The sequence below is a fragment of the Pyxicephalus adspersus genome, chromosome 1, assembly GCF_032062135.1.
Source record: "Pyxicephalus adspersus chromosome 1, UCB_Pads_2.0, whole genome shotgun sequence".
NCBI lineage: Eukaryota > Metazoa > Chordata > Amphibia > Anura > Pyxicephalidae > Pyxicephalus > Pyxicephalus adspersus.
In genome coordinates, this window is record NC_092858.1 from 130773270 (window position 1) to 130796243 (window position 22974).

The window sequence follows — 22974 nt, forward strand, 5'->3', positions numbered from 1 at the left end:
AATACATCACTACAACAGCTCAATTTGCTTGGTGAAGCGTTCACTTGAGCATTTTCATCATGTACAACTGTTGTATTTATTCATAAATTTTCTTTGTCCCACACGGAAAGTATGATGTCAGTCCTAAGAAGTTTGTTACTGCCACCAAGTAGATTCACATTAGCCTTGGAATGTGATGCAGTAATAACTTATTGACTGAAATATGTTTGGCTGAAATTGGTCCTAATTTCTGCTTAAAGTAATGCAAAAACTATGGTTGGGAGTGCATGTATTTAGGAAACCGCTGCAAAGTCTGCTGGAGTTCAAAAATGAACGAGGAATAAAAACACTATGAAGGAAAAAAATTAGAAATGATTGAATGATATAAATGGTAGATTGATATAGTTTATTATATGCAGTGTGCATTGCAGCCCAACGGAGTGAATTTTGTTTTGCTTCTTCCTATTCCAAACTGTCTGAACTTTGCTGAACAGCCATTGCAAGAGATTTTTTACTAACCAAATTCAGGTACTTACACTACTGGCATTTAAAAAAAGGAATATTTTATCTAGTCTAATATTTATTGACATTCATTTTTATCCATCTCTACTGAATTCTTCCTATTTCATAGCAATATCTTGTATATGTTCACTACCCAGCAAAGAATTACACAATATTTCCTTCCAAAGCACAGTACAGTTTCCATCCACATAGCAGGAAACCTGGAGGACCACATTATGATTATCAAAATCTCTGAAATAACAAAAAGCACTGAGGTCTAGTTTATTATCTACAGAACATAATGACACCTGAATCAGCAGACACAACACCTGTCTGTTTAAAGGCCAGCAGAGGTTCCATATGCCCCACATTTTCCATGACAGTTTTTTCCAGTAATTACTGCCACGCTACCATATTTTTCAAACTAACAGAGCATGTGAATTCACCAAGCTGGATGACTTTGTTAATTTTTCTTTTATAAGCCTCAGATCACTTAGTCATTATCAAAAGGAGTTAAGTAACCACCACTACCTCTTGGGGACTCCAACCTCACCACCTTATGGCCACTTCTTAGACACAACTGTGTGTCCTTATATATAAGCATGGTGAATCAAATGGTAGAAGCATCAGTAGAATTTTATTACTGCAAAACTTCAAACAAGTGTGTTTTTAGGCTACTCCACTTATGCACAATGAACTTGTTTGCTGTTTGTGCTACAGACTCTTACAAGTTTGTATATTAGGGTTTATGTCTTTTTATGTTTTATGCTCTTTTTCTGAAGATTTTCTTGGAAAGCAAGCCCCAACAGTGAAGATTTTAAAGGTTGGGTATTTTTAAAGGTGAAATGGTAAATCTACTATCGTTTTTCAGTTACAGTAATTAACTGATTCTGTAGTAGTGCCATTGTCATTTTAAATGTTCCTGATCCATCATTAGTGAAGTGATAGGGAGAATCTGAAAAAAAACAGTTGAAGGGGTAAAACCGCATACACACGTGCAATTATTGTCATTGGAAGGGATCTATCACGATCCTTTCCAATGGCAAAGGACTGCACCGTTCGGCTCTATGGAGAGGGGAGGGGGAGAATGAGGGAGCGGCACCCTGCTGCGCGCTCTCCCCGTTCCCTTGCATTGGGGTCGTTCGTTGTCCATCGTCCATGGATCCGCCAGGACGGTTGTTCAGACGATGAAAGACGGGTGCTGTACACACGCCAGATTCTCATCTGATATTGGCCCTGAGCAGATTATCGGGTGAGAACAATTGGATGTGTGTATGTAGCTTTAGTGTCGTTCACATTTTCATTTAATTGAGAACACAGATGCATTATTAAATTCTTGGCATGTCTAAAAACACTGCAATATTTTTAAAATCCTGTACCTTTCATCACCCCTTTCTGTGTTCTTTATTTACAACCCGAAGCTTTCCTAACAGAACTGTAAGGCAAAAGGAGTGCAAAAATGTCACAAAAAGCAATTAAATGGTAATGTATAGTATTTTACAACAGCTGTGAAAATATATACCTGGGGTAAATATGTCCAGCTCTGGGAAATAGGTCTGTGTTAGCAATTCATCTTGGGTTCTTATGGTCTAAAATTAACTTTATGATAATTTGGACACGAAAATCTGAGTGACATTCCCTAACAGGATAAGACTCCAATGCAGTTTATACATGACATTTTAGAGCTGCAAATACTGAGTGTCCAGTTTAAATAGTGTGAAAAAGTCACTTCCCCAGGGATTACCAGACTCAGCTGCGTAGAATAAAGAGGTGGACAGCTGGACTACCATCTCAGATTACAGGTAGCATCATTTTCGGGTGGTCACAAGGGGTTACTGTTGTTTTACAATTACTATATTATCATTTGCTGGAAGAATGGAATGTTCATTGAAATATGATTGAATAATGCATGGTCTTTTATGGCTATTTGGGGATGTTATTTTAGGTCATAATGCTGATATTAGCTTGCATTTATGGTTGCATAGGCTAACCTTTTGTCTGGGCCCCAATGAATACTTAACACCTTGTAAAGTAAGACAGTTTTAAGTTCATATTACAAAGAGAAGCAAATGAAAGCTGCCAAAGCATTTTATGTGTAGCTGAGTTATTTCATTAAGGATATACTTAATTATATTTTAATAAAAGAGAATTATAGCAGCTTGGATAGATAAAATGAGTTGGCTGTAAAATAGATATGAAATTATTTAGTGTGTGGCCTTCAGCCTAAGATCTTTGTGTTTTTTTCTTCCTAAGTACATTCTCTGCAGTTTAGTATAGGCTGTATTGGGTGGCCTAGATATTGTGTTGGAAAAAATAAGTGGTGGTGGGTAAAATGCTTTACAAAACAAGCTATTTATTTTAAAGCCGAATATAACCGAATATACCCAAAGAAGGACCTATTAGGAGGAGAACAGAGGAAGAGGCAACCAGGGCAGATCAGGACAACCGTAGTTAATTTTTTTGACTCGTTCACTGTTAAAGGAAAATGTTTGCTACAAAAAATATTGGCATTTCGGAACATTTCCTTCAGTTACATTGATTTCAGTTGCAAGCTAATACTGTACTTTCCTCTGTCAGTTCTGAGAGAACACGTAAAAAACCGTTAAAGCCAGGTGGTATCAGTTTAACAGATTTTGGAATGTAAAGTAAGCAGCTACTTTGCGCATGATTGCAGTAGGTGTTACTCAATATTGTTGTAGTTGATGCTTGCCAGTTTTCCTCTATGCTCCTTGCTGCATGTCCGTTAATGGGTTCCAGGATCTCCTCTTTTATGGGTGTTTCCTTTCAGCCAAACACATTCTTGGTAAGTACGTGATATGTAGTTCTTAAAAACTATATTTCATTTGGATACCTACAGTGTTACAGAAATATTATATATTCAGCAGGAATTTTCCATGCGAAAAGAGAAAACACTGATTGACACCTTTCCTCTGAAGTACTTTACACACAGCTGTTGTACTGAATTTAGTTTTTTATAAAGAAATGCTGAAATAGCAACCAAAAGACATAGAAGAGTTTAGGAAGTTGTACAGTAGTATTATATACAGCCATGGTATAATCATAGATTGAATATTATGTAGCAAAATTATATTAAATGTACAGAAAACCTCTGCTGAAAACTTTTTACACCAGTAATGCTGCAACTTTCTTTTGCCAAGACTGGCTGTCAAGTGTGATCCACTCACTTCATAAGCAAAATGTCTTCAGTAATCAGTGAACAGAAACATTCCATCAGTCTGCCCCCAGAGCCCCATTTACTTCACCGCTGGGTTGCACCACCTTGCATCCCAGGTGTGAAAGATACTACGTGACAGGGAAAGGCTGGAGATGGACATGGACATGAGCTTGGATGTTTACTTTTTCTAAAAAGTCCAAATCTGATCAGCATGTTTGGGCATCCTGTTTAGGGGAAGCATATTTGAAATAGCTGGTGGAGATAATTATAAGGAAAAAGAAAGTGTTCACTTTAAGATGCTCAGTAATAACACAAGTAATATTATTACTTGAAGGCTAATTACCATTGGCGTTTTTAACAGATTGACATTTTTTAATGATTTCTTTCTGGCTGTGTTGAGGTAGTTTCATTTTCAATGTAATTGATTTGGACAATATTTCAGAACATTTGCAAGCAAGGAACTCTATGATGTGTAATTGGAGGTAAAATTATGCTAAGAATGCTGTGTGCAGATTTTTTTGTCCTGTTTTCATCATATTGTTATGGTGTGAACACTTGTGTTTATGGTGAGAACAAGCCTGAAAGCAGAATGGAGAGAATAATCTATTAGTACAAGGGAATGTTGGTAGGCGGGGGTGGAATCTCTTATAACCATTTTCTTCCTTAATAAAATGCATTGGAAGCACTGTGGCCTATGCAGTTTTATATTTACTTAGTAATTTCTTGTAAAATTTCTTCTTCAGCAGGAGCTGTAAACCACCCTGGTAGGATAGGATAGAAAGGGCCAGGAATTTAAGAATCTTAAAAAAAAAAAATCCAAACTAAGCGTTTTGTCTACTAAAATATGGACATTTTAGTGGTAAAATATCCAATGAAACTCTTCATTGGGCTATGTGTGTGAACAATGAAGCAAATGCAATCAAGAGCTGTCTGTCCTGTTATCAACCCCATCCCATTATTGTCCATGTGTGCGCTAAGTTTTGGGTTGTCCAACCAAGCAAAGATTATTTGGAAAATTGATTGGACTACTCTATCAGGTGAAATGTTATTATCAAATTACACCACTTCCATGTGCATATTCACTAATAAAACTATCATACGTATACATATGTTTGTAATATTTTTTTTCATACTTAATACTTTTTCATACTTTTTGTAAGTGTTACAAGTTGCTAAGAACATTTTCCCAACATCAGTAAAAAGGCTTCAGGCATCTCATGCTATTTTTGCAGGTGGACCCACACTCTCACTAGGACCTTCCGGTTTAACCCCAAATGCTCTGGCATTTACTTTGCAACTAAGCAACTAGCTACTCTACAGTTCTGCCATGGTGTTATGTGAACACTGTCGCAATTTACACTATCTATAGACAGAGCCACTAATTGGCTTGTTAGAGGAACAGTGATGACCTGCAGTAGGATCCAGCAATAGGATCCAGCAGTTAGGTAAATATATCATTCGTCTTAGTTGCAAAGAACTTGTTAGTAGAATGTGTTTTTATGGGTCTTTGTGTGGGGGAGGGTTGGTAGATATAGAAATCCCATGTCTTGCTGAGGCTCTAGCTCTCCTTTAGGGGGCAAATGTTCCCAATAATCATGCATGTACTGCAATTTATGTTGTATGAGTGTAGGATGATTGAGGAGAACTGGGGTGCACTTTAGCATCTAATGCTCAGCAAATGTCACAGTTGGTTTGCACCAAATTTTGCTTTAGTGTTCAAGGTCTTTCCCTATCAAAACTTAGCAAGCACCTTATTGCTGTCGTTCTTCTGCTTTTCTCATTATCGGAGGTGAGTGTAACTTGGCAACCAGTAGCCTTGCAATTCATTTGCTTGTTAATGAGAACAAGGTGGCGTGAACAGAGACAATGGCAGACTAATGGAAGATCATTGAAGCATCAAATGCACTCCTATGTGAAACCAAGTTCATATGTTTTATTTATCAGGCTAATTGCACATCTCAGAGTTTTAGTGGTAGGCGTTCTAATCATTAGCTACTTTATACAGCAAATCCAGACACCCATGTCAAAGGAATCAGTTATATGGTGAAGTAATAAAGTCCACTTAGTTTATCTTTAAAGAAAACATGCTGGGAGAAGAATTTGGGCTGCCTATGCAGAGCTTTCCTTCTGAAAATCCTGCTGATCTAATGGCTACAATTCTTTCAGAGTCGCTGACCCAGAATACCATGCATATAAGGAGTTCTGACCTTACCCGCTGCTTGTTCCAGGTCTAGGACTCAAATGCAGACAGATAGCCAAAAAATTGGTATTTTCAGAAGCTATAGTAGCCTACAAAACCCATTCAGCTTTAGTAAAAAAAAAAACAGTTGGTATACACTTTACAGTACTTCTGGGCTGGATTACATCCTCATTTCTCTACTGCACAGCATCCTATACAGAAAACTTCAGATGGAAGTAGGTCTTTATTGCTTTGCACACCCCCATAGGAGAGGAGGGCAGGTGGGTGATTTCATCAGTATGCTCCAGTACCAACTTGGAATGATAATTGGGTGGTATCTGGGTTGTCCCAAAAAGAGCAAATTTCCTGATAGTGTTAAAACTTGTAGCTAAGCCCCATCCCTTTACGTTCCTGTTGGCCTATTACTGTGATGGGTCAACTCAATATTCAGTATGGATGTGCAGAATGCACAAGATTTGGCCATGGCAAGAACTGGTCTTCAGTTTCTGAGCTTTAAAAAAAGAAACCAGGTTTTTCATGTAAAGGGTGTAAGGTTAAAGTTACCTTTGGTCGCAGCACTGTCATTGTATGCTGGAAAATGGTTTAATTCCAAGTTTATAGGTCTGTATTTTCAAAGGACTACTTAAGTATTTTTTTTTAAATATTTCCAAATGCAAATATTACAAGAGAAAGAATACCATATGTAAATACAACTTGCTTTACAAGTACACACAACTATTCACAGTTATATGAATGAACACACATTTTACATGTAGTGATTTGAGTGCATCGGGCCACTCTGAGAGCTTTATAGCTACAGGATGAAGTCTGTAATTTTTCAGACGCTGTCCAATTTATCACAGTGTAGCAATGTCATAAAACTCTGAGAAGACTATAACTAGTGGCTACAAATCATTGTAATAGAAGCTGCTAGCGGTGTATTTTGTAGGGTATAATTAGTGGTCAGAATAACTGAGAAAAACAGGTGTCAACTTCCTTGATTTAAATTGTGCTTGTCATAAAGATGACGATCATTCAGCCTTTATCTGCTGTATTATCTTCTATATATATAATGTTGTATATATTTCACTAAAGTCCATATAAATGTATACAGTAAAACAGTGCAGTATTCATTATGACCTATCAACAGCTATATGCACTGATCCAAATTATTAAAATGAATTGTGATCAATTTGGGGATCATTAAACTTTGCTCTTCTTCTCCTTGTTCATTTTATAAGATGAGCTTGATGCACTTGGTTTATTTATTAATATCAAAATGTGTGCAAGCAGAATTATTAATAATAAAGTGAATATTCATTTCTGATAGTGAAAAGTCACCACTTTAGTAAATCAACTCCAGTGCCTTAAATGTATAAAAAATCTAGAAATTGAAAGCCAGTTTATGAACTGCTTTTCCTGCAAGAGCAAGTCCATGTAAGAGGTTAATAATGGAGCCAATTTTTCTGATGTGATTGATGTCATTCTATTTTTAAAGACAAATTTATACAATTTATACATTAAATTAATAAGCCGCAGGTTCTGTTAAAATGTAATGATGCATAAAGCACTATTAATTTTACCAGCCAGAGAACGAGCTTTAAATTGAAACAGACATGTATGAGAAATACAGCTATGAGACAGTTATAATTATTAATTTAAAGGGATTTTTCACTTTAGGTGAAAAGTGGACCCCTGTTTCTTACTTGTTTAAGCAAAACAGTTCCTGCGGTATAATTGTACTACTAGCAATGTAGTTAATTAGATGTATTATGTTACCTTTGATGTCGTGCTAAAAAAATCACTAAATCTAGTTAGAATGTTTAAGAGAATACCTGGCTTTTTGGGTGTGCTTAATTTTATAAAGTCAGCAAAATTTCATGGATGAGTTCCTCAAACTTCCTGCACAAGTATGCAGAAGGCAGATGAGGAATAAAGTGTGTGTTCTTTGGCACAAATCAACTTGGCTAATGAAGTACACATTTGTACGAACTGTTCCATTTCAATGGGTTCCATGGTGTTTTTAAGGCAAAGGCTCCTAAAATGGAACTGGACTAAATAAGTGATGATTTGCAATGGCAAATGGAACATATAAGGTGGTTATGGTGTCTAAGTGGTATCTGGAAAAATGTACCTTTCGTCCTAAATGTTTCTCAGAAAATGCAGGCATTTCTGGCATGTGTGTGTGTCTAGGCATGCCTATGCCTACAGACGTCCAGCTGTATATCTGCAGGCACTGCGTATTCTGACTAGTGACATGGAGCGCCATATTGTGATGGCACTATTATGCTGCTTTTTTTCTCATTGCTTGATGCTCTGACATAAATAAGCCAACTCTACCACTACCAAAATGGCAGTCCCTACACAGAGATAAGAGTGAAAAAAAAGCCCATGGTCCAGTGAACTCCTAACTTGTTTTAGCTGGCAAGTGCCTCTGGTACACTGAAACTCCAAGCGGCGTTTTCAGCCCTACCTGAGGGTTTCCTTTTATTTTCTGTTGTGTCCTAAAAACGGGCGGTGATTGAAAATCTCCAAAGCAGGGTGCAGACAGCAAAACATAGCATGAGATAGGCAGTAACCCTTACATGATCTATGCAAAATGAAAAAACTTATTTTGGTAGACCATACCTCTTAAAGCCTATTGCACATTTAAAAATCATGATTTCCTATTGATTTCAATGCATTGTGCTGAAATTTGACTTTCTCAACTCGCAGTGTTGCTCATCTCTGTTCATAACATAATGATATGAGACACACAAGAGTGCACTGCACAGAGCATTGCATTGCAGTAGTTTACATTTTAACAATGTCATCATAGCTGAGAACTGGAGTTTACAGGTACAAGGAATAAAAAGGTCAGACAGTACATTAAATATTACTAAGAATGATGGCTATGAATTACTGCACTAAAAGAAAACAGCTTGAGGTCTTCTTTTAGGTGGGAGGTCTATGCAGAAGTGTGCATTAATTATAACCTATTTGCCTGGCATAAAGGAGGCCACAAAAGAGGTATTCAAAATATTTACTAGGTTTTATTTCTTCTCTAAATTCTACCAATCCAGTTTTTCTAAGCATTATGTGCCTTACATTGCAAAAATACATTAAACAATTTTTCAGAAAACCATCTGGACAAATAATATCTTTGTTTGCTTTTAAACTAAAAAGGGAAAAATACTGACTTAAAAAATTCCATATATTGCATCATAATTACTTTTTTTTAATTAAATTATTTTTCCCATCTATATTGATATTTTAGTTATGGATGCTGGGGGGCAGATTTTGTTTCTCATGGAGTCTACAGTGGTAAGGACTCAACATTCCCATGATCTGATGAATGGTTGCTCAGGCTCAGGCACTGACACATAGGGAATGTCATGTTCACTCTATACCCAGTTGTCCTTTGATAGTGATGGCTCCAGTAGTACAGAAAACCAATAGCTGGGTAATGGGCAAAGTGGCATTGTTTCTTTAAATAAGTGCAGAAACAAGAAGCTTTGTAAATGTTTTCTTTTGAAGTGCTATTGAGGTGTGTACCATTAATTTATGATGACAGAATGACTTTGAAATTACTTTAATGTAAAGTTTCTTTGTAAATTGCACTCATTCTTGATGAAGAATAATCTCACCATTAAAGTGACAAGGTATTTCAGATTCTGTGCATTGACAGAATGTGCGTTGTATATCATTCTAAACCATAAAATAGTTTAAAGTGAAATTGGGCGAGACTCTTTATGATCTATGGAATGAGACAAGCGAGTGCTGGAATTGTGAATCATACCACCTCAATCTAATGGCTAGTTCAGCTTCCATTCTAAAACCATTTTTATTCAGGTTATCTTTTATTAGTATACATGCATTAGACAAGTGTTAGACAATGTGTTGATGCCCTGTTGAATGTTTCTATGAGAACATCATTAGATAGGAATGTACACTTAAAAGAAGCATTTACTTGGTGTTCGTAAAATCTGCCACGGAGGTAAATCCTAATGATTTTCTGTACAGCTAAGACATATGACTTGCAATAGCTGACATTTATACAATGACAGCATCATGCTTATAATCTTTTATGTGGTTTGAAATGTGGTTAAACAGTCATACTATAAAGTAGAGGAAAAGCAAAGTTTCTTTTTTGCTTTTTCTAAATAATAACATTGTTCTTCTGAAAGTAATCTTGGCACAATTGACGTGGCCTCAACAAAATTCCATTTGTAACAGATAATAATGACGTTTATCAAAATTCCTTTGATGATAAAATTAAATTTTTTTGTACTTGGAATCTATATAATAACATCCTGAGCACCTGTATATTTGAAATGAACTGCAATTATTATGCTTTGGATTAAGCGATTTCTTTTTAAAAACAGAAAAAGCTAGCACCAGCACAACTGGTTGGTTTGTATTAGCAAAATATCCCAGTGCAGTTAGAATGGCATTTATGGAACAATAATTAATTATCATTAGCCTTGGTAACATTGAAAAGGATACGTCAACTTTTCAAATCTATCCAAAATTCAGCTAATGGTTCTTTTTTATGTTAAAATTAAACTTCAGGTAGCTAAATACTCAAATAGAATTATATACGGTATTTATGAGTTGTTTTGCAGGTTGCATGCTTTACTCCTTCTGTTCATTCAGTCACTAGCACTCTAGTCTTGCAGCACTAGGGTTTCAGGTTTGACAGGACACTTATCTGCCTTGAGTTTACATGAGTTTACATGTTCTCCCCTTGCTTACTTTGGATTCATCCAAGTACTTTACATTCATTACAAATTAACCTTAAAAAGTAAATGGCATAGGACTATGGTAGGGATATTAGAGTGCAAGCTTCTCTGAGAGCAAGTTGCAGCATTATTGAAATGTTAGAACAATCCATTTATATATATAGGAAAATGTAAATCCTAGGATTTACATAGTCTGACCACAAAGCACAGCCACGCTGGTGAGCTGACTTTTTTTGTTGCATTTAAGCAATATGGTTAGGTCACCAGTCTGGGATCTGATGGTCAAGGAAAAAAGACTGAAGAGGTGATCTCAGTGTTTGATCATCCTATCTATTTCTTATCATAATATGCAGAGCTTATTTTTATTAAATACCATCACCTGAAACACCAACCTCCCAAATGCTTACCTCTCTCAGATCCGCCGGGGCTGTCGTTCGTTTCCAGCGAGATTCCTCATTCGACGGCGTTGTTGACCAGTGGTTGTGCACTTTTTTGTTAACAATTATTGAACGATCTGTTGTAGATCGTTTGTTTCCAGCGACAAATATTGCACATGTGTAAGCAGCCTTAGTATCTTGGTAAAGGACATACCAGAACATCAACACACTTTCACTGTCCATATCTATTGTAGCTACTGGTTATGGATCTATAAGTTTACCATGTAAATCATTTCACCAATACTAATAAAGCTATTACACAATTATACTATTTTCTTGGCTTTTTCTAGACACCATTTATCAAAATTAGTTTGGACAAATTAAAAGTCAAATTGTTAGCTTTGCCTTGACCTTTGTTACCTAAAAGGAATTGTAGTTTATCATGTGTCCTCCTAATGATTAGTAATTAGGTGCAACTATCAATCAACCTGTCAAACACATCACCTGGTAGAGGAAATGCTTGCATTGTCAGAAGATAACAGACATTGCATGTTTTGTGGTATATCTCAGTATATCTTAAGTACACGGCACCAGTGGGGTCAAAAGATGACTTCAGCCAATAAGGCAGCTGCCCTGTAATGTCAGCCTGCTGTTATAGCTGATCAAGAATTGCTCCTTGGAGTAATTTCTCTCTCCTTTTTTTAAAAAAAATACACTTTACATATTTTATGCACATGTTGCAAATGCATAGATAATATTGTTCTGTTACAATGTAGTGGTTTAAATAAATTATCATAATATACCTTCTACCTAATATACACAATATACTTTACCTATATCAATGCATTTATGTCACCTACTATGCTACACTAAACCAATATATTGTAACCCCAAATTCTGCTATATTGCATAGATACCTCTTCCATGTTATTTGTTTTTTTTGTTTTGTTTTGTCTGGAATGTTGTTGTGTGTTTATAACCTATACTGTCTTTTGTGTACTGTATTCTAAATTATGAGATCTGTTAAGTGGCATCTGTAATGTAACACTGAAGCACTAGTGTTAATATCATGTCAACATAAATCTGAATAAGATGTATGGAAGCATTAAAAATGGGGAGGATATGGAGATGTTGATGCCAGTTACAAGATATGTGTTGGTGAATAATAATAATATTCACAAGTCGCCTTTCTAAAGACAGTGGTTATATCTAAAAAGAAGATGCTTTTGTGAGTACCACTATATCTACACAAATACACACGCATTATTTGTGCTTAGCAAGAAACTATATTTACAAGAAATTCACTAGGCCAGGTCCATTTGGTGGACAGATGTAGAAGTATGCTTTGCTTCAACTGGTGCCCAGACCACAGGATTAGCAGCTTTCATTCACTCCTTATTAATAACATACAGTGTAGAGTATCTCTAGTAAAACAAACATGACCATATAATCTGACAGGCCGACATAAATGCCAAAATTTCCTGCTGCTTTTGGGGGGTCTTGTTATAATAGGCACTGCGAAAGGTCTGTTTGAGGAACAAGATTGTGGTAATGTGCTATTTTCTTTAGACGCGCTATCCTATGATTCTCCCCCGCTGAGAAGTGGTTAAGAGTCTGATTCCTCCAGAGTCATGATACAATTTTTCCTGTTCCTGAGTCAACGCTCCATTCACAAAAACTCCTATTTACTAATGAATTTAAAACCAAAAATGTAATTATTCCCCATAGATTAATACAGTTATGATCTAAATAATGATGCAATTATGTAGTTAGTACATACTAATTGAATATTTATTAAAACACATACAAACAAATTACAAATTTGCAGATATTTGTGTTGTGTCACAGTGTTTTGTAAAGTTAGCTCTAGACATGACATATCAGGTTTATACACACAATCTGACCACCAAATGCTGTTGTTTTTTGTTTTTTGTCTATGAGTCATCATGTAAATTTATATTATTAACTTTCAATGATTAGTTGGCTTGCAGACACTCCTAACAGTTTGTTTTCTACTTCCAATTTCCCTGAAAAATGATTTAATAATGCTGGTACATACAAACGTAAAAACAACATTTCTTAATTATCTGATGCTCTTGGCAGTTGTAATCTTTTCCATGTGTATCTGCATTAGGACCTCCAAAAGGGTTTGCAAAATGTAACATGTCTGGTGGACCTGGCATGTTGACTCCAAGAACATAATTGGAGGATCTAGATGATCTGCGCTGCACATGGATTTAATTGCAAATTGAGCTTGTTAGTGGTGCAAAAAAAACCTTACCAGATTTGAAAAAAAATATCACCAGATTACCAAGACCACTGTGGAGCCTCTATGTCAGGAAGCTCGTACTGCCTACATCCTAAGACATTGTTGCCCCAACAGGAAAGTATAGCATATCACCTAATGTCTACCAATACCATATTACAAATGTGACTGCCTTATTGGAGTCTACAAGGTGACTGAAGGTGACCCAGGTGAAGAACATCTTTGCCCTCTTTTAACATAAAATTCCTCCATGGGGGTCCCACTGCACACTTCACAATAAGAACATATTAGTAAGGGACTTTTATTGGCTTAAATATTCATTTACTAATATGCTAGGCAAGGAAAATGCATAGGTATTAGCAGGCATCTAAAGACAGACACATTTTCTTTAAATGTTTCCTTTTTTTAAGTTTGATACAAAGTTCTGAGATTCAAAAACTAGGCTTGCAATTACACTGTTAAAACCAAAGCATTAAACCAAAGCAAAGAATCAAAGACTGTACATCCAATAAGTATGACTTGTCTTGGAATGCAATAAACCTAGCTTTTATGTGGAAAACTAGTTATGAGTGAAATGTAATCTGAAATTTCTATTTTTTTTTTCTTTACATTTTAGAGCCTACCCAGTTTTTAACTCACATGCTGGGTATAAACTAACTATAGTTTAGGTGTCAGCTTCTTTAAACTTGTCCTGATCCTAAAACATTCTGTCCATTAAGCAACTCAGAAGAAGAACCCCTGCTAGCTGTTAAGAATGTAATATTCAATTTATAAATGGGGCTTGGGTCCAGTGAGACTTATTCACAAAAGTAAGGTATTGATTTTTGATTGGTTATTCTGGGTACCCCTTGACTTTGCCAGTTAGGTAAATTAGACAGTTGCCAGGCACCATCAGGAGAATTATTGGGTTCTCAGTGATGGCAGGACTAGACAGTTGCTTAATTTATGTACCAACATCTCTTAAACTATCTTCTGAATCTGGGAAAGGTTTTGAGAAAATATGCTCAGTCATATTAAAGGAGTCTTAATTGGTTAAGAAAGTTCTGATTTCTTTTTTTTGGCAGCCTAAATGGCAAGCTTTTAACATGTTTTTCATTAGAGTTGCCATGATGTTACTTCATTTAAACATTACTGTTAACTTCTAAATCAAAGCTTTGACGTTAATGTTGGTAAAAGTTCTTGGCTTTTTTTTTTCTCGCCATGAATAATTTGTCTCTATTCCAGCAATAACATTTAGCTGAGCCTTGGTTTGGCAATTACTGACCACAGAACGAGGCCAGCAACCTAACTACTACACTAATCTCTTCTTAACTATAAGGCTGTTGGCCTGTAACTGTCCCCGTCTGCCAAGTCTTCTGTGGGTGTTTCATACTCCTTAACTAAGAGATCCTATTGCAGATGTGAAGTTCACTTTTAAGTGCTTTGTGTAATGAAATGATTGCTAACTAATACCTACAAAGGACTATAGTGTGGTTGTTTACATATACTCACAAGAAGAACAACTTTTTTTTATTGTTTGGAGCTTTTATGTTATTTTCTTTTAGACTTTCATGTTATGTTTTCATATAGTGAGAAAATGTACTATGACTTTGGTTCAATCGGATTGGTATTTTTTTTCATGCATGTTTGTTTAGACAGTGCTACAGAATATTTCAGTTACTTTTATTAGGAAAGTGGCTACATACTATAATTTAATGACAGCAAGAAAAGGTTTGCTTGTTCTCACCATTGAAGTACAGTTATTACAAATGTTTGTAAACCCCATTTGTTATAGCATCGAAACGCAGAACAGCCATATGCCTGGCAGCTTGTTGTTTGTCCTTAAAGAATCCATAAAGTAAGCAGACACCAGTCTGAAGTTGCATGGCAAACAAGTTAAAGGCAGTACAGCAGAATGCCATCCGTCAAATCATGTGATGATCTTTTTGCATCTATATAGAGCAACAAAGACACAGCTGCCATCTGGTGATCCTGCCTACAAACCTTCATAACACCAAGCAGACTTTTTTCTTTAAGACTGCTGTCTTCCATCTACGGCAAATCACTTTGTCCAATAAGGGCTCCCAAACCCCCAGCCCTCGGACAACATAAGACACAACTAACGACCGATCATCTGATAATCGTTAACAAAAAAAGTGAACAACGACTGGCCAACGACGCTGATGAATGAGAAATGTCGCTGGACACGAACGACTGCCCCTGAGGATTCGATTGGGCTACGATAGTTCAGTGATTGTGGATTGTTCTGTGATACACTTTCTCCGGTACATGTCACTTCCTTCTTCGTTCAAATAATCGTATCTAGTATGTGTGCATTATTGGTGGATTATATTTTAACGATCGTATCGTTTCAGCATGTACATTCATGCACTATATGATTGTTCAAAATAATTGTGCATATTCTTTCGATCGGTATCGTTCTTTTTCTAATGCTAATTATTGCACGTGTATATGTAGCCTTACACAAGAATTTGTTTTTGTAGAAATAAGGACTCTACTATAATGGTGTGCTTGGAAGACTGACCACTACCATACTGCAATTTACTGACCAAAAAATGTTCCGTGTGGTACAGTATATTTTAACCTGGTGACTGTGGCTCACAGAGCAACAAAGTAATGATTAAATTTACCTCCTCAAAAAAACATTTATGTACATCATTGTTTAAATAACCCGCGGTGTATTTCTTCTTTCTAACTGAGCTTTCTGTTTTTGTTACAGAACAACGGCTCTTTGATTTGGTGCCAGAATCACAAGCAATGTTCAAAGGTAAAATGCATCTTTTTTTTTTTTTTTTTTTGGTGCTTTCATGATAGTTGTTTCTTTAAATAAAAAAAGAGAAAGTGAGAAAAATGAGCCATTAATAGTTGATGTGGAAAAATGTTCTCTCTTTGTGTGATTCATCCTTCTGTCGTTACTCCCAAGGCTTTTAAGTACCATAATAACTCCTTCACTGTTGAGGGCTCCATTTAAACATTGCTTTTCAGTGATAGTGCTTATTCAAGACTTGACAAGTCCAGAATAGAACTGAGAACTCTTGTTCCTTTAACCCATTTGTTTCCTCTAGGAGGGGCTGCAAATCATTTTAGATACTTTTAATACTTTAGGGGCTGAAGACAGCTTTATCCTATTATTTACCATGGTTGTGACACAGAAAACCCAGAGAGCACATAAACATATGACTAACTGATTCTTTTAGACAGAAATCTCATTAAGCTGCATAGATAAAGGATACTTTACATCAAACACAATGGTAATTCAGCCATGCTTCTTCTCAAACTATGATGAAAATCCTCTGTTGTATGTAAATAGAGTCAACTGTACATGAGAAATGAAGGCATCCTAAGTATAGGTCTGCCATTGCATTTTTATATAACGTAAAAAGAGTGTGGCTTCTGTTTGGATAATTGAGTAGCTTTACTGCCCAAAACATCAGATGTAAAAAATGTTGTGTTTAATAGACCCACCTGGCTATGCGGAGTTGCAGAGGTTTGTAAATCCCCACACCAGTAGCACACAATTACTATTTATTTTACAGGTAAAATAACCAACATATTTAAGCTTTGTATTCAGCAGTTTGCTTGGTGTTCTGTTTTAAGGTAATCTTTGCTATTTCTTACAGTGCACCATTTACCAGTACATGTGTATTTAATTTATTGTAATCTCATGGCTGTGTATAAAATAAAAAGAAAAGAAAGAAAGGGGCACAATATAATTGTATTTGGGTAGCCTTCATGGACATTAGACTTTTGAAGGTAAAGTAAAATATTACACAGAGTTTTCACAGCTGCTGGGGATTTCTAGATGGGTGTAGCTTGATAGACGGAACCATAAATGTCCAATACAGATTCTCTGCATAGGTACCATTAAACAGTGTAGCTCAAGGAATATCAAAGAATATCAAAGGCAGGGAAGAACTAGGCTGAGGGCCAGTGGAAATTTGCCCCCAGAGCCTGTACTAATAAAATGTTGGGCTAAAGACTGGAAAAACATTCAGTTATCAAGTAGCATGGGACCCCCAATCATCGCCAGAGGTGGGTTTTACCTGTCATCTGCTCCTAATTTAGAACTGTCTCTGCACTTGGCAGAGGAGCCTTTCAATGTCATGTTAACCTTTAGATGTCATGTTAAATAATATCGAGAGCCACAAAGTAAGGTTTGAAACACAAAAACAGGTCCTTTAGGACAACCAGAATTTATTATACCCACCCAACACTTCAGCATCAAAATACTTTGTATAGCACGGTTTGTTTACCATAGTGCCCTTCCCTAAAGAGTCACTTGTAGCTGACCCTCAGATGAAGTTTTCTGGTTATTGCATGAGCAAGGGTCACTTTTTGACATTTAATGGAAAATCTGATGAGGGAGTTTGTGTAGGCTACCTGCTAAAGATAGCCTTCAACCTGCTAGTCTATACAGACATTCTGTAATATGTAGATATTAAGGATACCAATTCCATTATTTGCATTATTCTAGCATAACCAGCCATAGTGATCTAAAGTGCACCTAAAGGCTATCTGATGGTGAGTGTTCTCGCCAAGGGTTTACATGGAACCTCCAAGTGTCTGCATAAATGTTCATTTAATTTTCAGAGTGCCTGTGATTTAATATCTGTGTGAACTGCCCCCTCCTGTAATCTTCACCTACCTATCGGGCATTATGTACAACTTTAGGCCAGTAGAGAGACATACAAAGTAGTTGTGAAAAGCCAGAATGGGACTTTGAAAGGTCTGGTTACTATTTGCATAGTAGTGTTCCCTGTGTTTTGAGAGTCCTGGAGTGCTCTGGAAATAAAATAAACATTCGTACAACAATCTACAATTGCCTAAATTACAATCCCATAGTCAGGTTATGGAAACTATAACCAGCTCAAAGGTTTGCTTTAACAAATGAATACAAATACAGTCTTTAGTAATACACTTACATTACAATGTAATTGAAATATCTACATTTATTTTTTTTAGACAGTGAAATTTCATACTTGAAATAGTGACATATTTGTCAAGTGCGTCAGCCACAATTTTAAACTCTGTGATTACAGATTACACTGCACTAAAATTGTACTGACCTAAAGCTAGCTGCATGAACCCACTTGATTAATGAGAATGTACATCTGCCTCCATTTAATGGAATCCCTTCAGTGATTAAATCAACAAGATTAATGTGAAGGACTTTGTGAAATATATAGCTCTCTCCCACCTGATTATTTAATATGACTATAGATTAAATCTGCAGTCAAATACTTGGCCACCATTTAAACACTTCTCCTAATCAGATTAGTAATGTCCACATTACAGAAGTGGTCTGCAGTTTATGGATCATTTTCTTTTTATGATACTCATGAGATTCTTGGTCTTTAGCCTTTGACAGAGCATAATAGCCAAGAACAGAAGAAAGGTAGATGAATATTCCACGTTATTGACTTTTTTTCTCTTGTTGCTCAAAGATTGATATTTATCTCCATTGGCGGTGCTTTCTAGCTGGGTCAAATCCAGTTTAAAATATTAAAATAATAGCATAGAGGACTTAGTGTCTTCCCAAATGGGATGATACTAGTTAGTATTTTGTTCAGAGAATGCCTTCTGTTTGTACAAGATTCCTTGACACTTCAGCACATCAGCATGGCCCAAGAATAGGATCATTGCAGATTATACCTGTTGCTGTACTTGTAATACGTCAAATAGAGGGTCGGATACAAGATAATATGTAACCATGCAGTTTTATTTTCTGTCACTGAAATAGAAATGCAGTTCTTTTTTCTCAGTAGTCAGTCTTATTTATAAAAAAGTCAATTGTTCATAAATAAACCATCTCTGTAGAACATATTTTGCCATATTCCTTTTTTAGTGAACCGTGAAAATACATTTTACCTTGCCTTCATCGGGTTTTATTTATTTAAAGTTCTTCAAGACTGGAGAAGATAGACTATCATGGGAGAACTTTGGTGGATTTGCTTGATCCCCCAGATTCATCTGTCTTGGAGAGCTTTAATAAATCAGTCCGATTGTGTCACTCTGAAAAAAATGCAGAAATGAGTGTCAATGAGTGTCAGTTTTACCCATCAATTAAATTTAAGCTGTCTTAGTTAAGTTGAAGAATAAATAAATAGCTTTTATATCTGTGGTTCACAGTAATAATAATGGATGAATAATTACCTTGATTTTCAGAAACACATCCCGTAACAAATGTAGCCTCATCCAGTAATAACATTGAATTGAAGAAAAGAAAGTATATTGGATAAGGCATCCAATTACTCTCACTTGGTTTATAAGTCTTAAAAACACCTATTTAATTCAACCATTCAAATAAACAATTGACACATTTTTACAAAACGACAACATACATGCCCAACATGGTTTATCATAGAAACAAAATTCTCTACAGACTCTTCTTCTGTACAGAGTTTTAACAATTAGCTTACTCAAATGGATCTACAACCTCACATTGTCCTCTAAGTGTTTCACAAAAATTTATTCAGGAGCAGTAGAGCTCAAAGGAGCGGGTCAGCTTTATGACGGGGTTTAGGAATCAGTATAGGCAGCTCTGGGATGCATAGAAAGGCAGTCGGGCATAAAGATGGAAGGGGGAGAGGTGATTGCAGAAGGCTTCACCAAAACCAGCCTTTATAGGAAATCTGGTCTTGGATGGCCAAAGGTCAGGTGGTGAGGAGGTTTCCACCTCACCTCTGACCATCTAGGACCAAAAATCATAAAAAAGGCTGAATTAACAAATTATTTGATTCCTTTATTGCCAAGAGTTTTGATTCTCCCCATGGCAACTACAATCAAAGGTGTATAATAGTCTCTATATGTATAGAATTGACATGCAAATCCTCCGACAACATTATCAAACCTACTGTTGTGAAATGATCCTGGCTGAAGCCACAATACTCTGAGCTTGATAGGAAGACGCATGGGAATGAAGCTTCGGTCTCTAAGGATTAGTTGTTTCGTTACACGTCACTCACTGACCCTTAACAGCTGGGCAGTTTCTTCAAAAGTACAAAATAAGAAGCTTGTCTGAAGCGGAACCATTCAAAAGACTGAACAGCCAAGTCACTCATCACTATTGAAGCTCTTACGTATTCTTCTTCATCACAGCATTTGTTAAATCCAGGCTAGGGAAAAAAACTGTGGATAACTATTTATCAGTACTTCTTGCTTTAATTTTATTAGCTGTACTGGGTTGTCAAATCGTCTGGAAATGCAGTAGCATGGATGGCCCACCAAAACCAGGTCCATTTTCTTTGGAAATAATATTTATCACCTTAAAACTTGACCATACTCTATCTGACCTTTTCTAAAAAAAGAAAAAGGCAACGTTTTTTTTCTTGCAACTTGATCAGCAGGTTCGTTTTCTGTTTGTATTCCCCAATGCACCACTTTATTATTATACAGTCTTTAAATACATTTAACTTATTCCATTGAATTTTACCTTGTGTAAAAAGTGGTAAATCAAAACTTTTGCTAAATCATTATGCTATCGGTGCTTCCAGCTTTTTCATCCTTTTCATTTATTTCAACACATTCAAAAGACATCATATTTGTTAATCTGGGCAGCCAAAAGAAACCTGATTGACAGGGCACTGAATTGTGGGCAGTAAGTAATCAGTGGCTTCTGAATATTGATCGTTGGATTACTTTTGTGCATAGCACCATGCCACTCAACTTTGGCAGAAATCTGATTAATCATTGATCTGATCTCTTGTATAAGCAAAGAATAGCTCTTAGATTGGATACCATTGTATATTTAACATGGCAATGCTGTTTATAAAGGAAAACAGCACAGAGCGCTTTGGTTGGCTGGTGGTTGTCGGAGATGGCTTCCACCCTCTGACAACTTCCAGTTCACTCTCACTCTCTGGGGGTGATTTATTAACGTTTTGCAAAGCTGGAGAGGATTATACTTTCATCAGTGAAGCTGGTTTTGCTGGATCACCCAGCTTCACTGATGAAAGCGTATCCTCTCCAGCCTTGCAGAACATTAATAAATTAGGTCCTATCTCTCAAAAAAAGGAGCCCTTTTCTGGTATACAAGTTGATTTGAATTACAATTTGATTTGTTTACTGCTCTCTCCATCACTACTACACTGCACTTGATCAACAAAAGAATGGTCATTCCTGATCAATAATCAATTGGTATTTCAATTAACTATTGATCACGAGTGGCTTATTGTTCCATGTTTAGTGGGGGTAATTTCAACATAGTTGCAAAACATATAACAACATAGTTATTAGTAGTAATTTAAATAAAATTGTTTTGCCTGTCAAGTTCATTTGATTACCTTTTTTATCATACGCTTAGTTTTCATTTCAAGTTTGCATCTGGTTTCATTAATCTCCCCAGCTAACCGTTCTTTCTCACAACTTGCACCTTTTTATTGTCATAGCACTGTTTATGATGCCCCTTAAATCTGTTTTAGTGCCTCAGGCCATATGCAGAGACAAAGCACTTACTCGCAACAAGCAAAGGATGGTTATAGCATGTACAAAATGATCTTGTTTACCTGGCTACTTTTCAGCACCCTGAGTTGTAAATTTCCCCTGTGCTTTGACAGCAGGAAATAGTGTGCTTGTGTTTGTTCTTTGAACAGATGCTATAAGCCGACAGGTTTCATTACATTGTTTGTCAAGATGAAATATTAGAGTTACATCGTCTGTACCCATAGATAGAAAATGTTCACTGCCCTGCTTGCTGGTAAAGATAAAAATCAGGCTGAAGAGCAACTAGTTGGAAAAGCTTTGAAATGCATCCTGGTCAAGAGTTGGCTAAAACCTTTTCATTTTATATTACCATGGGTCTTATAAAACTTCAGACTCAGTCCCAGGGAATAAACTTCAATGCATCATGGTCATGGAAAACTGCTATTGGCACTGACTGTTATAGCAACGTTGACACCAGCCTATAAAATTGCTAAAAATAGGTGAACAATATGTATGGCTGTGCAGATTTTTTATGTACAAACCATTGTACGGGATTATTATAAATGTAATTTATTAAACTATCTTTACAGTATTTTGAGTTTTCGACATCAGCAGGCTTTACCATCCAATGTTAATGTCTGATAAGAGAAGATAAAAATTAGCAATGCTATAAAATGTTCTTGAACTCATATTGGGCAATAGAAGAATAGCGATAGAAACTATAATGCATTTTAGTGAGTTTTGTTTTTAACTTTTGATTGATTCATTGTGTTATGTTTAGTACCGTTTTGTTTAGATTTCCTATTTAGTGGCCAAGAGTATGTCAAGTTTGACAGTCAGAAACTCTCCTATCTTTATGCAGGGCCAGGTTTTTGTCCCTGGAGCCTACAAGCACCAGGCAGACAGTCTTTGGTACCTTACCATTTACTATGATAGCTCTTTTACAGAACATTTTTAGAGCTACATATGTCACGTATTATTGGCAAAAGTTAATTATCATTCTTCAATGGATAATTCACTAATCGTAGTTAACATGATAATTTCACTTTGCAAAGAATTTCCAATCACATGCAAGTACATGTAAAACAAAATATTGCTTGCATCTGATTGGGTAGCTTCACCCAGCAAATCTTTACCTCATTGACTAATTATTTGAATTATCCTTTGTAGAGTGATAATTTGCTTTGGTATATCAGCAGCCCCAAACTCCTTTAGTAAGTCATTCCATGTGTAAATTAGGCAAGTTTATGAACTATTTCTAGTAATCTGGGGAAGAAATATGTTTCTAATACATTTGATACATGGATTTTGTGTACTGAATTACATGCAGCATACCACAGGCACTAGTTCATTAT

At 36.2% G+C, this 22974-nt stretch overlaps 1 protein-coding gene across 1 annotated transcript in view; it reads left to right on the forward strand.

The window, feature by feature from the left end:
- Window positions 1-22974, forward strand: part of ANOS1 (anosmin 1) — a 106759-nt gene that overhangs the window by 11644 nt on the left and 72141 nt on the right. The window contains exon 2 of the mRNA XM_072427389.1: window positions 15918-15965. Coding sequence (XP_072283490.1) covers window positions 15918-15965 — 48 coding nt within the window. The remainder of the gene's footprint in view (window positions 1-15917; window positions 15966-22974) is intronic.